The sequence below is a fragment of the Tachysurus fulvidraco genome, chromosome 4, assembly GCF_022655615.1.
Source record: "Tachysurus fulvidraco isolate hzauxx_2018 chromosome 4, HZAU_PFXX_2.0, whole genome shotgun sequence".
Classification (NCBI taxonomy): domain Eukaryota; kingdom Metazoa; phylum Chordata; class Actinopteri; order Siluriformes; family Bagridae; genus Tachysurus; species Tachysurus fulvidraco.
Window position 1 is genome coordinate 30,763,026 of NC_062521.1, and position 15,176 is coordinate 30,778,201.

The 15,176-nt window shown below is 42.4% G+C and overlaps 1 protein-coding gene across 2 annotated transcripts in view; it reads left to right on the forward strand.

Annotated features, from left to right (window-relative positions):
- Positions 1 to 15,176, forward strand: part of LOC113646501 — a 201,010-nt gene that overhangs the window by 132,837 nt on the left and 52,997 nt on the right. For both annotated transcript variants that reach the window (XM_047812366.1, XM_047812368.1), the window contains 3 exons: positions 75 to 229; positions 334 to 455; positions 1,108 to 1,169. In XM_047812366.1, the coding sequence (XP_047668322.1) occupies positions 75 to 229; positions 334 to 455; positions 1,108 to 1,169 (339 nt within the window). The remainder of the gene's footprint in view (positions 1 to 74; positions 230 to 333; positions 456 to 1,107; positions 1,170 to 15,176) is intronic.

Genomic DNA, 15,176 nt, shown 5'->3' on the forward strand with positions numbered 1-15,176 from the left:
ATTTGAATTTTACAGAGAATTAAATCAGCAGTCTGACTGTAAACAATAAACACCATAATGCTTTATTTCATCAGACCTGGTTCAGCCGTGGTTCAGACCACGATGGTCTTCAATTCCTCCTCTCCTGTTCCCAGTGAGAGTTTGGTCCTCAGTGTAATCCAGACTCTTCTGAGTGCTCGACTCACAAACCTCACTGACTCTGTAAAAGTGCTGAACTTCACCTATGAGAGTATGTTTGTTTTACTGATAACACAAATACGTACTAAACAAATTATTCTTTCATCTCTATGACTTCTTTATCTGTATTTGAAAGTCATCTGATTTGTTCCACAGAAACTTCAGACACCCGCTATGCGGTAAAATTCACATTCCAGATCAGTAACATCAGCATGTCACAGAACCCTGAATTAGTGAATGATACCTACAACCATGTGGAGAGCATCATCAACAATGTTGTGAGTGTACATCACTATGTGCTTAATGATATTCTCACAAATATCCAGAGATGACGTTGGATCCAGTTGCTCAGATGAATACAAACAGTTTAATAGTTAGTCTAAAAGTCAACAGATCAACCCAGGGTCATCTGAGGAAGTACAGACTCACAGTGGGGTAAATCAGGGAAAGGTCAAAATACAGCAAAATGTTGATTCAATAGTTAAAACTGTGCAGAAATCTGCAACAGGATCATAAACAATAATTGAATAGAGGACTGCAATGGGGGAATTTAAAAGGGTCAGATATGTCTCACAGAAATAGTAGAAAGACTTTGCAAAAGCAGACATCAAACATATTCCATAAGTAGGGACATAAATGAAGTGAATTCCCTCAGGGATGCAAAGCAGTTCAGATCTCAGGTAACAGTGACACCTGTGGTCAGTGGGAGAAGTACAGGTAGTGACTCTAACCTTTCTGTGTTTAAAATGTATAATGTATGAAAGAGACAGGGAGGTGTTGGTCTCTCTGCTCACTCTGGTGCTGGATCAAGCAGTTTAGGGAATAAAGCGATGGATAGATCATGTCTGTATATTCAGTTGAAAACAAACATGAAAAAAATCTCTTCTTTTGTCAAATATAAAAACTGATTAATTATCTTTCTTTCTACAGTTAAACACACTTCTAAATGAACCTGCTGCCGAACCGTTCGAACCCCAGAGCTCTCTCATCACGTAAGATCACAGCAATGTTCTTTCCACTCTCAAAAAACAGTGTGTTAATTCTTATTGTACAGTCAATTGTATTGTGACTTTTGTCTTCTACTGCTAACAGGACTTCAGGAAAGCAGGTTAATGGTGACATGACATACCACTTCCAAGATGGAGACACTATAACACCAGCATCTTTCCTGAATGAGCTTAAAGCACAAAGCACACCTATGTAAGTGTCCTGATGTTAATTTCAGAAGTTTACAGTGTCAGTGTGTTCTTACCCTCTGTTTGTGACGTCTCTACAAGCATTCCTGACCTTTTTTGAATCATCAATTAATCATTAGTACTCTTTCGAGGTAGCTTGATGCTGTGTCAGGGCTGACACTATGGGAACGCTACTTTAAGGAAGTGGTCTCTGAAGCTCTGTGGGCACACATACCAATTTTATGGCATAGGAAGTACACGTGATGAAGTGATTATGCGCAAGTCCATTTAATGGCATTTTCCATCACATTACTCCAGCTTCATTGTCTTCGATTTGATCCCGGGAGCTTACTTTGCAATTTCTCCCAACAAAGAACTAATATCGTGCGTTGTTGCTATGCTCAATCCGCAGGTGTTTGTCTTTAATCCAGCCAAGCACCTGGCTTTTATTCTTCTGCTTTGTCTTTGGGTGCTCACTTTGTCGATTTCTCCTTAATCAAACATGGAATTATAAGTATTTTCTTTATTCAAGGACTCGATTTAGGCAATGAGGAGTAAGAAACAGTCAAATTGCTATACAACGTCTCTAGGTTACGACCGTAACCCTAGTTCCCTTCAGAACTCGAGCTGTGTTAAAACGCTATGGGAACGCCCCTGCGTGACCGTGTTCTGAACCACGTGTGTAATCTGACCAATAGTTGTTGGGACGTGACATCATCGTGGGTGACGTCGCGTAAACAGGATGCTACAAATGGCTGCGAGATGGACAAGACGCTAGCTCCTGCGAGTGAAAGTAAGCCCCGCAGGGATGCAGGGAGTGTGGCATGGAGATGCAGCGTCTCGTTCCTCAGGGAACTATGGTTACGGTCGTAACCTAGAGATGTTCCCTTTCGGAACTCGAGCTGCATCGAAACGCTATTGGCACGAGTGTCCAAACACGCCACACTGACCAGACCCTGCATAGAGAGTGAGGGCCTTGGCACCTGCACATTGGACAGAGGAGCCCGGGGTGGCTCTGAGGTCAAGGTCATAGAACCTGACAAAGGTCAGCGGGGTGGACCAACCCGTAGCACCACAGATGTCTTGGAGTGCCACTCCAGCGGACTAGGCCGTAGAGGCCGCCACACTCCGGGCGGAGTGAGCTCGGACCCCGAACGGTGCAGGGATGCCACAGGGCTTGTGAGCCGACAATCGCATCCACTACCCATCAGCTCAACATCTGCATAGCGGCCGGGAAACCCTCCCTGTTAGGGCCGTAGCAGACGAGCAGCTGCACCGATTCTCTCCGCGGACTCGTCCTGCGGAGGTAAGTGACAAGTGCTCAAACTGGACACAGTCGGTTCTGTCGCTTCTGTTCGGGGGCTGTAAATGGAGGAAGCTCTGGAGCGGAGAAGGGTCTCTAATACCTTGCTAGAGAGACCAGCTGCTATGAACTGTGGCCCCTCAGGGTCCACAGCCACAGCTTCCACAGCTCTGGGTAGGGGTGCACCAGGGTTCCGCCCGCCTGTGTGAGGAGATCCCTCCTGGGAGGAATTTCCCACGGAGGGCCCTCGAGTAGGGACACCAGATCCGCAAACCATGGCTTGCCTGGCCATCGAGGTGCTACCAGGAGGAGACGGACTCCATCCCGGCGAGCAGTGCAATCAGAGGAAAGTGGTACAGGCGTAGCCTCGGCCACAACTGTACCATGGCATCCAGACCTAACGGGGCTGTGTGAGAGAGAGAGAACCAGAGAGGACAGTGCGAGGTCTCCCGGGTCGCAAACAGATCCACCTGGGCTCTGTAGAACCTCCGCCTCGGGGTGGAGACGCCATTCCCCAGGCCTCGGCCCCTGCCTCGACAGGGCATCTGCTCTGACATTCAACCGTCCCGGGATTTAAATGGCCCTCAAAGAGAGGAGTCTGTACCGAGACCACAAGAGGACCGCTCGTGCTAGCTTGTATAAAGGGTGAGATCGGAAGCCCCCTTGGTGGTTGATGTAGGAGACCACCGCAGTATTGTCCGTGCGGACCAATACATGGCGATCTCGCAGGTCCGGGAGGAAGTGTTTTAACCACAAAAACACCGCCATCATCTCCAGGCAATTTATGTGCCACGAGAGACGTAGGCCGCTCCACAGACCTTGGGTGGAGTGGCCACTCATGACCGCACCTCACCCCGTTTTGCTGCCGTTTAGCCGAAACCCAAGCACCTTCATGCAGGCGAAGACGACATCTCGATGACGCAATGCCTGCTGCTCCGACTGAGCCAGAATCAACCAGTCATCGAGGTAATTTAAAATGCGGATGCCCTGGAGCTGCAGCGGGGTCAGTGCTGCATCAATGCATTTCGTGAAGGTGCGGGGCGAGAGTGCTAGGCCGAACGGGAGGACCCGATATTGGTAAGCTTCGCCCCCGAAAGCAAACCTCAGGAACCTCCTGTGTGCAGGAAGGATGGAAACGTGAAAGTACGCGTCTTCCAGATCTATTGTGACAAACCAGTCCCCTGACCTGATCTGAGTCACGACCTCCCTGAGGGTGAGCATCCTGAACCTGAGCCTCCTGAGAGAGCGGTTCAAGGAGCGTAGAATTAGAATGGGACACAACCTGCCATCCTTCTTCGGAACGATGAAGTACGGGCTGTAAAAGCCTGACTCTCGAACCGAGGGGGGACCACCTCGATGGCTCCTTTCCTCAGGAGTGTGTGCACTTCTTGTTCCAGGACCAGAGCCTGCTCGGGTCCCACCAGGGTGGGACACATCTCATTGAAACGGGGAGGAGAGGATGCAAACTGAACTGTGTAGCCGTCCTCTATGGTCCGCAGGACCCACCGGGAGACTCCTGGCAGCTCCTCCCAAGCTGTCAGAAAGTTCCTCAGGGGAACCAGCTCCTCAGGGCTGGCCTCTGACCCACTCAGAGCAGCTGGGGCCAAGCCCTGCAGCTGATGGCACCTCGCAAAAGATGGCAGACCCTCCCCCTCCACAACGAACCTTCGGGTGGAAAGGTGGGGAGCGAACTGCTGGAAGGAAGCTGCGCCCTGAAGCACATCTTGTGGCAAGGCTGACGGACCGGCCTCCAAGACCCGAACGGCCGGAGCCACGTACTGTGGCCGTTGACACCTCCCCATCCGTACCGAGACTTTGGGCGGAAGTGGAGGGAGGTGTCCGCTGGAGGGGGGCCGTGCTTTGGAGCACATCCTGTGGCAGAGCCAATGGCCTAGCGCCCCGGTGGTGCAGGGGAGGGATGGGCACCATCACGTGAGATGTGCCCCATCCCCCCAAAGGTAGACCCTCAGGATCTACGCACCACTGTCCATTTGTTGGAGGCGAGGGTGACCCTCAGGTCACCCTGCACCTTCCTGGGCCTAGAGCGTCACTAGCATCCATCAGCTCTCCATCCTCGGAGGGAGAGACATGTAATGCCGCACTGCTCACACCGGGAGAAGAAGCGTGCGCATAGCAATCCGGCTGCAATGCGAGCAATTGACTCCCTCGAGAGCCGATTGTGCATGCTCCACTCCCAAGCAAAGAACACATCGAGCAGAAGCTAGCGTCTTGTCCATCTCGCAGCCATTTGTAGCTTTCTGTTTATGCGACGTCACCCGCCGATGACGTCAGGTCCCAATGCCTATTGGTCAGATTGCACACGTGGTTCAGAGCGCAGTCACGCAGAGGGCGTTCCCATAGCGTTTCGACGCAGCTCGAGTTCCGAAAGGGAATTCTCTTTTGTTCGATTAGCTCCCGGAACCGAGCACAGGTGCTGTTACTTAGCTTAGCTTAGACTGTTCCTATGAAAGGTAAGAATTGTCCATGCTGAGCTTGACAATTGCTACGGCTTCCACCTCCATGCAGGCGTCTCCCATTTCCACAGACCACACTGTGCTGTTGAGGCTGTGGAGTGACATATTCTGCCTGTTTATTTTCCTCCGCCTTTTAGGAAAGGCCTACAATCTTGTAGGATAACCTGGTATGGTGCTGCACACAATGACAGATTTACAGGCTTACCAAGCTGACTTGCTAAAGGACCTCATCTGTGGTCAGAAGGAATCCTAATGCCCGATGGCTAGGGTTTCCAAGGTTGCCAAACCTCGTTCCTCCAAGAGAAACTTCTCTCATTTTTGAGGATAGTGGGCAATGAACATGTTCCCCTCCCAGATCGGGACTTCGGCTATTACAGACGGTATTTGGTAGCAGACCCGTCAGGTGAGAGGAGACCGTAGGGCTGTCATTTCGGCCAGGCATGCTAAGAAGTAATCCTGATGCTCAAGGGTTCCTAGGAAGGTCCTATTCAGGAAGGCTTCCCCTACTTCCTGTCCTGCCACCTCTGGTGCTTTGGGGAGCAGTGGGCTACATGCCTGCTCCTCTTCCATGCAAAGATTTGTACCCTGGGATAGCACCTGCCAGTGCACTGTTTTAGAACAACAGGAGGGTTAGGTTTAGGGTTAGAGTTACGTGCCGTGTCTTCGTACCCTTCTTATGTGTGGAAAGACCCCATTTTCTACTACAGTACTAGAGTTAAATGTATCAACTGTTAAATTCTTGTGTTAATATTTCATTTTTGAAAATGAGAAAAAAATCATATTGTAAATATTTCATTTTAATACAATATAATTTTGCACATTGTGTATTAGTGAAATGATTTAATGTCTCACATTCATACTGATGAATTATCTTTCCTTATCCAGTTAAACACACTTCTAAATGAAGCTGGTGCAGAACCATTCAAACCACAGAGTTCTTTCTTCACGTAAGTTCACAGTGGTGTTCTGTACAGAAAATACTTTCTGTATTTTGAAATGTAAACCAAATTATATTGTGATGTTTGAATATATTTCTACTGTTAACAGGATTTTAGGAACCCAGGTTATAGGAGACATGTTGTACAACTGCCAAGTTGGAGAAACTAAAACACCAGCATCTTTCCTGAATGATATTTCACCTGTGTAAGTGTTCTGAAATATAATTTCAAAAGTTATTCATTCTAACAAAATGTGTTAAATGCCCCCTCATTCAATTATAATTAGTTACTCACGTTGGTATTCTATTCTAAACGATCCAGTTCTACTTTTTTCTTCATGTACTTTACAAGTTATATTTGCTTTCCAATTTCAGATTGGGGAATGTTCTGATATATATTCGTCTAGTTTTTAAGAATTTGACCAAAGTACCTAGTGAGGCTGATGTTCTCAATGCTGCTAATGCTCTGCTGGATGCAAAGATCAGAAGAGCACGAGATCTTGTAACACAAAAACTGAGTGATCCTGTGAGCATACAGGATGTCACCTATCAGAGTGAGTCTAGTTTATTAATCTCCCTAAATTAGAATTAAAATATATTAACTGTAATGTGTTAAATATAATTCTGTTCATTATCTACCTTTCAGAAATTGACAACAACTCATACAATATAAGCTTTGGATTCAAAATCAGCAATGTTACAATCTCCAAGGACACTCAGCTGAGGAATGGAACATATTCTTTAATCCAAAACACCATCAACAGCTTGGTATGTTAGCAACTTCTCTTCGTCCCCAAATTATTTTACACTCTAAAATAAAAATAAATAAATTATCTTTTTTGTCCCTCTTTTTTTAGCTGAACAATATTCTGAATGTCAAAAATGCTCCTGTATTTGTCTTCCCACAAGCAAACTACACGTAAGTGTCTTCATTTTACATCTCATCTTGAGTGCTGCTTCACAGAACTGATTCAAAATTCCGACATTATCTTTAAGGAATAAAATAAAAATTTCATTTTGAAGAAATATCTCTATGCTGGAGCCATTACAGTAAACTGGAAGGTTTTGAAAGTTTGAGTAATATGAGCCAATTTTTCATCATTGGTTGATGAATGGTGAAATGAATCAAGAACATGTGCAGATGGTCACAGATTAGAGCAGTTGGTAAGGCAATGGGTTCCTGATGGAAGATTGTAGATTCAAGCCCCAGTCCTGCCAAGCTGCAGCCATTACCCCAGACTGTTCCAGGGATGCTGTATACTGGCTGACCCTGTTCATATATACATGAAACATAAAAGCTGCTTCTTCTTAGGATACAAGCACCAGGATAGCATTAATAGAAATAATTAATTTAAAATATGAACTGTCTTAAAATTATAGAAAGATTCAAAGACTTGTTGGATACAACTGTAGATTTATTGTTAAATTACAGGCAAACTAAAAAATGTAGAAGACAATTAGTCAGGTGATCAGCAAACAGGCTGGACTGGTCTTAAGCGTTGTATTTCTTGGCTGAGGTCATAAGAATTCACATTTTATATTTTACTACACAAACAAATAAAAATAACAGGATAACTTAGGATGTTCTTACACAATACAAACAGAAAAAAATGTAGTACTTGAGATCTTAAATTGTTTCTCAGTGTATTAAAAATATAAAGAAGCCCATTTAACTAACAGTGCACAGTCCAAGGAACCCTGAGCACCTGATATATTGCTGAATAACTGCAGCCTTCCTAAGTGAACACGTTGATGTTTATCTCCAGGTGAATACTTGGACATACAGGATCTAGTCAATGTTACTGTAGGTTTAGTGATAAAACCAAAAGAGGAATGAGACCAACATAAAAGACCTGCCTTTAAAAACACATTCTTGTTCTTTACAATGAAATGATTATCTGTCATGTGTTCTTTAAGGGTAGGAAATACACTGAATTTATATTTTTCATCTCTCTTTTTCTCCAGATTTAATGGTACAGAAATTGTGGCTAATTCTGAATACGTCTTTGTGGAAGGTGACACCAAGTGGACACCAAGTGGATTTCTATATGCAGTACTCAACATTAGCGGTCTGTCAACCCTCACTACTGCTGCTGCCCAAACAGACCCCCCTGTCCACGTAGTCCTGAGGCCCACAGTCCAAGCACAGAACACCACCACTGGTGGAAATTCTGCATGGATCCTGGGCATCATTATCCCGTGCAGTATAGTCATTATTCTCATACCCTGCTGGATTCTACTCTGTGTAAGTGTCACCAAAATCGCTTGTAAACCATATAAGTTTAGGATGCTCTTTGACATGAAATATAAATATTCTTATTTTTATATGTCGATAATTTGTTGCAGAATCTGACTAAGATTATTTGTTTATTTTGATTAAAGATGTTATTTTACAACAATAAAAATAAGCATAAATATCTAATCAGAATCTCTCCTCTACTCCCCCTTGTCTCTCTTTATTTAACTCTCAGTGTCTGCTCTGTGGCTGCTGTGCTGGTTTAAGGAGGCGCTACAGCAGAAGACGGTCCTACACCGTCCAATATGCAACAAGAAATGGACTCTTTTAAAAACAGATAATGTGTAAAATAATGTCTTGTATCATTGGAATTTATTGGAATCAATTATTTATTTAAATATTTATTTATTTATTCATTTATTTATTCATTCATTTATTGATTTATTTATATATTTCTTGAATTTCAAGCTGCATGTAGGCTGCATACTATAAAGAAAATAATCGACAAAATGTGTGTTTATATTTATATATTTATTTCATTCTTGCATGTGCATAAATATGTTTATTTTGCCTGATATTAATATCTATAATAAAGCTGATAATATTATGTCTGTAAATGGGTATTTTTCTATTTTTATCATTTGAAAACTTTGGCATGAAGAAATAAGTGTTGGGTCTGTGGTGAACTCAGAATATGCACTGACCCAGTAGTTCACTAAAGTACAAACTGTTGTAGAAAGGACATTGTTTAAATTGACATTGTTTCCTGCACAGTTCACCCAAATGAGTATTAGGTTCCCTTCTATGTCTGATTCCTCTGAACGTTTCTTCCTCATTTCATCTCCCCTTTATCCGTTACTCAATGGCAATTATATATTGAGAGCCTGTTGATCATCAAGTCTGTATACAAGCAAAGGCTTTGTTGCATCCACAGCGACACTGGGTGTAGGGTCATTTCTTCCAAGCTCCTTAAGTCAGTAAACACTTGAGCAATGTTACTCACACAAACCATAGATGAGGTCTAGCTCTGAAATTCTCGCTCAGGGCCTGCAGATGTTTACATTTACATTTTTGCCAATTAGCAGAGTTAGCAGGTGCTCTGAGTTTTCAGTCTAAAAATTCCAATTATGTTCGGATTTTAGCTATTTGAGTTACCATATTGTAAACGTATTTCAATATATTCATACATATCCTTTTGTTTGTCTGATTCCAGCTAGAACAGCTCTTCTAGATCAAATCTGCATCTCTAGTCCTCTAGAATATGTCCTTCAGACTGATGATCCAAAAACCAGAAGCAGCTTTACAAAAATTCAAAATGCAATTTAATAAAGACTGGACTAAAAGGCAATAAAATAAAAACAGAAAGTGAAAAAGGCTTACGATAAGGCAGGAACAGGACCCGTGTTAATATAGGATCAGCTTTCCAGCGTCTTCTGCGTGAAACAGAGCTAAACCTTTCATGGTACAACACACAGTACTACAGAAACACATTTGTATTACCGTAGTACTACTCATTGTGTTCATTTATTGATAAAAATATCCCCTGGGCCAGCCGCCCCAGCAGGTTCCACCATAATAGTTGCCTGGGTTACGTATGTATGTGTGGGGCGGAGCTATCAAAACAGGGGTGACACCCATTTGGGTTAGGGGCATTTTTGTTTTGGTGATTTCAAATGTCAACATTGGCTTTCAAACAACGTGCACCTCACCCTTAAGGCCCTGGGTTATCGATCAGCACTGTTAAGCTGCCATTGTTGGGCCCCTGAGGATTCCATTATCCATATCTCTGGCACCATATCATGGCCAGCCCTGTGCTCCGACCCCAACTTCCTTATGCAAAGAAGACGATTGTAGTGGGCTTTTCAATTGTATAGAACGAAGAGGCAGAGGATCCAAATGCGGGTTAAGATTTTTCTGAATAAAACACAAAGCAATCCTGGGTAAGGCAATGACAAAATGAGATGAGAAGTGCGAACATACACAGCAGCCATAAAGGGACAACAACTGACAAAGAACATGGAAACCACAAATGGTTAAATACATGTGGGGAATCACTGACAAATGAGAACAAGAACACATGACTTAGAACAAGCAATCAAAAGGGGAACAGAATGAAACATGACTGCAAATCCAATAAGAACATGACACATACACAAAGCAGGAGGACATGGGGGCAAGGGAAGCAAGCTACAAGAAACAGATATCAAAATAAAAGACAGAGAACATCAGAGAAATCCAAGAACAGAGCAATGGTCAAAAGTTGAGTCAAAATGAAAGGAACAACATACACACAATATGGGATGGCAGATAAGCATGCGCAGGCAGTTCAGGAGAACTGAGCTGTTCCAAAAGCGTAGATATGACGCAGTTGGAAGCGGCGATAGCCGGCCATGGGGTCAGCAGGCGCAGGTCTTGGATAGGGAGAAGGACGAGGGTCCCGGCGGGTATAGCCAGGCTGAATTGACCGACCTGGAGGTGAAGGATCTAAGGAGAGAGAAGAGTAACATACTTAGTAGAGATAGAGGAAATGAAGCTTGAGATATGTATATGTTAGCAAGCCCAGCCAGGGGATAAAAAGACAGGCTGAGATCATAAACAATTAACAGGCTTGAGGAGTCAAAGAACTCCACTTGTACACAAGCAATATTACAGCAGCAATAGCTTAGCAATAGTAACGTTATAGAATGACGAATAGGTAAGAGCCTTTTTTACATAATATCATGTGACATAGAATAGACTCATAGAGTGAATATAATCAGAAAACATCATATACAGGAGAAGATAGCAAAAGGGAAACTTACTCATTTTAGTTGAATGCAGGTTTAATCCTCAGGGCAGATGTCTGTCGTAAAAGACTCAGAAGCAAATGGCAAATGTAACTTTGACGAGGGAATGGAGCCCCTTTTTGTGCACATTTGTAATAACAAATGTAAACTTGTTATGAAAAATGGGAAAGACAGTGGTTTTCAGACCTTAGCCCATAGCGATAACATGTTAGGTAGAATGGAAAAGACCATTGTTCCCAGACCGTAGCTCATAAATTGTTATGGAAAATGAAGAAGACCATGTATCTCAGACCTTGGCCCATAGCGAAAACATGTTAGGTAGAATGGAAAAAAACAGGGGTCCACAGACCTAGGCCCTGAGAACTAAAGGGAGGAAAATCCATAAATGGGCATTTGGTGCTCATAAACATGTTGTGCAGACTGAAGAAGGCCCAGGTGTTTAGTCTAAAGTTATGCGAAATAAGGGAAGGAAAATCCATAAATGGGCATATGGGTGAAAGGTAATGGGAAATCAGGGGAAATTGGGTCCGGGTGTTTAGAGAACATAGTGGGTAATGCCGATAAAAACAGGTGATATGGCACCTGGGACTCCAAAAAATAGTGGGAAGCAAAGCGGGGGCGAGGAGTGTTAGGATATATATATGTCCGGGGCGAGCGGGTCAGTTGGGGGTTGTTTTTTTATTTTCGCAAGGACGTCGCGAGAGTTTTTGTTTCTTTCTTGATTGATTTGGCATGACATGCTCTTATGGGTTTTAATTTGTTACTTTAAATTTGGCAATTTGATACTTTGAATTTGGCAACTACAATTTGTTGGCTGATTGACCACAATAAAGAAGTTTGCTCATTCTCATCCAGGCCTGAGGAGTTTTCTCAGTTTTTTTGTAGTAATTATAGAGTTAACAGTGAAATTTAACTAAATTCCTAAGAGAAGAGGACACCCTGTGATGTGTTGGCTTGGAGACCGGCTCTGAGTTCCGACACTAGCAGAGTCATCTCTGACGATCAGCCTTCAGGCACTGATGCCAAATGGCTGTCTGTAGGCATACTGTACATAGTCACACTGTCTGGCTCCATTGAAACCATTTATCTATGGCTGGAAAATCTGACAGTTATTTATACCAGGGAAACAAGAGAGTTTGGTAACCAAGGACACATTGGAAAGGGGAAACGAACACAGTTTGGTGAACTGGGATGTCTGGATGCCGTCACCTTACCACCCTCACTAGGTTTGCAGACTGTGTTGTGGTGGGTTGCTATATGTCCCAGTAAGCCCTCATAACTGTCACTTTTCTGCCACTCCTTTTTAGTTATGCTGTCATAGCTAGTCTCGCCAATCTGCGCTTTTCACATAAAGTACATTCATCACATGATTACAATCATACCTAAGATTTTTCTCTCTCACACTCTTGCACTCGGGACGACGGGATTCGTGAAGTAGGCCCAGGACTAGGAACTAGTGATGGTGAAGTGAAGCTTTCTTGAAGCAGCGAAGCTTTCAACCCAATTGTACTCGAAGCTTTTCAAATCAGAGCTCGATGAGGACCTCTGCTGGTGAAAGTGCTACCACAAAATGTTCCACAACCAAACAACATATTCATTTTAGAAGCAAAAATTAAGGATAGATTAATAAATAAATGAATCAATATATTAAATACAATAATGTACATTCTTATTGCATTTCTATAATGTACTATTTTACTTTTAATTATGCAGAATGTATGAACTTTGTTTAAATTTAACTTTTTGTACTATTTGTATACAACACAGCTGCAAATGCTTTGGTAATACAAATGTACAGTTTTTGTCATGCCAATAAAGCACACTAAAATTGAAATTGAGAAAGAGAGAGAGAGAGAGAGAGAGAGAGAGAGAGAGAGAGAGAGAGAGAGACTTTGTTCCTATTTTGATAATAATAAAATAACAGCGCCTTGATGCCCGATGACGCCTGAGATAGGCACAGGCTCCCCGTGACCCGAGGTACTTCGGATAAAGCGGTAGAAAATGAGTGAGTGAGTGAGTAAAATAACAGCAGCACTTTCAAACCACTTAATTATTTTAATAATTAAAACTGAAACAAGTGAATAAAATTAAATGTAGGCTTTAACCTTGGCTGTTGGCTACATCTTGGACAGAGGATCTGGCACTCTCATGCTTTGCACGAAAATGCCTCAACATGGATGATGTACTATTATTATTAATATTATAGACCAGCTGCTGGGAGAAAATCAAACACTGGATCTAAAAACAGATTAATGATAGACCTTGTCTCAAAAGTATAAAGTGTGAACCATTTAAAAAAGGATCATGCTATAAAGCGGTGTACAAAAAGCTTTTCTTGCATTCCTTTTCATTTTTCACTATCCAATATATATATATATATATATATATATATATATATATATATATATATATATATATATATATATATATATATGACATTAAATGTTACACTGAATCGTATACTTGCCCAATGATGAGTGAAGTTATAAATATAGGCTTCACAACAAAACCATATATATCCACCTTATTGGGCAAAATCAAATGAAAGTTTTCCCACATTTCAGAACGCGATCTTTTTGTAACAGGCTCTATTGACAACTCGCAACAATAAACTCTCCTAATCTCGCTACACAGTAATAGATTCCATGTTATAATCCAATACAACACACGAGGGCACGCCACGCACAATTTTAAACCTTTGAATCAGATAACGAAGCAGTCAAGTGGGTGTGTGTGAAACGAAGCTTCGGACGTCATTGCTCACGTGATTTTGCCAGAACGAATCAAGCTTCGATACAAAGCTTCACTGGATAAGGTGTCACTGGTAACATCACTACTAGGAACTCATGGTGGTAATGTGGTAAGGTGACAGCATCCAAATATCCCAGTTCACCAAACACTCTATGCCCATGAACCCTCCAGATCTGCTACTTTACTAAAAAAAACGCTATAATAAACCAATGTGTTTCTAGCCTGGACTTAAACATTGAGCCAATGTCTGAGTCCCAAATACCAATTAGAAGCCTGTTCCATAAATGTGGGGCTCTGAAAGACAAAGCTCTGCCCCTGCTGTAGCCTTTATTATTTGAGGAACTACCAAATAGCCTGCAACATTTGGTCGAAGAAGGCATGACGGATTATAAAAAAAACATTTCTCAGGTACAGTGATGTGAGACCATTCAGTGCTTTACAAATGAGTAATGGAATTTTATAATCAATGCAAAATTTGACTGGTTATGTTCTGAATAGTAATAAATGTTTTCAAATATTAATGAATATTTAAGTATTAGTAATATTTTTGGATTTCTTATGACCGTCTAGGGGTCAGTCGCAACAGAATGGGCTCTATGAGAGACTTTATTCAGAGAAATTACAATTCGCAGACAGTCTTTTGACCATGTGGTGGTGTGCCATATAAGAGACTGCTTTAATTTAATTTTTTTTAGATATTTTACTTCAAGTTTTCTGTAAACATTACAAAGACAGCAATAAAAGGTCATTGGACAAATTGGATCAAGCTCTATTACTCATCTACACAACAGCACGCGTCAATATATATCCAGCTCAGCCACTAGTATTAGTAATTCAGAGAGCAAAGGAACGACCAGAAAAGGCTGATACAGATTGTAACAAGTCGGTCTCAGTGAATTCTCAGTGAGTGGAGCTGCTTTTCCACTTCCGTGAGATCAAATCATATATTTCCTTCTTTAGAGTATTACTCTAAAAAGTGCCGTAATTGTAGAAATTTAGAAACCATTACTGGGCAGGTGAAATTCCTGCTTTAATGACTGAAATGACCTCAATTGACCCTTATTAAATAGATGACCAAACTCAGACACTCCTCTTAGGGTGCTTTCACACCTGTAGTTCGGTTCCTTTGGTCCGGACCAAAAGCAAAAAAAATTACCCATTACCTCAACAAACTGATCACCGCCAATGAACAGGATTCAGGCACAGAATTTGAATCTAAAGTACTATTTATTGCCTGCATTAAAATTGGACAAAGCTCGGGCCAGAATCGCTTATAGAACTCTAACGGAAACCCATCTGGCCCTGGAGCTTTACCAGTTAGCACAGATTGTATAGAT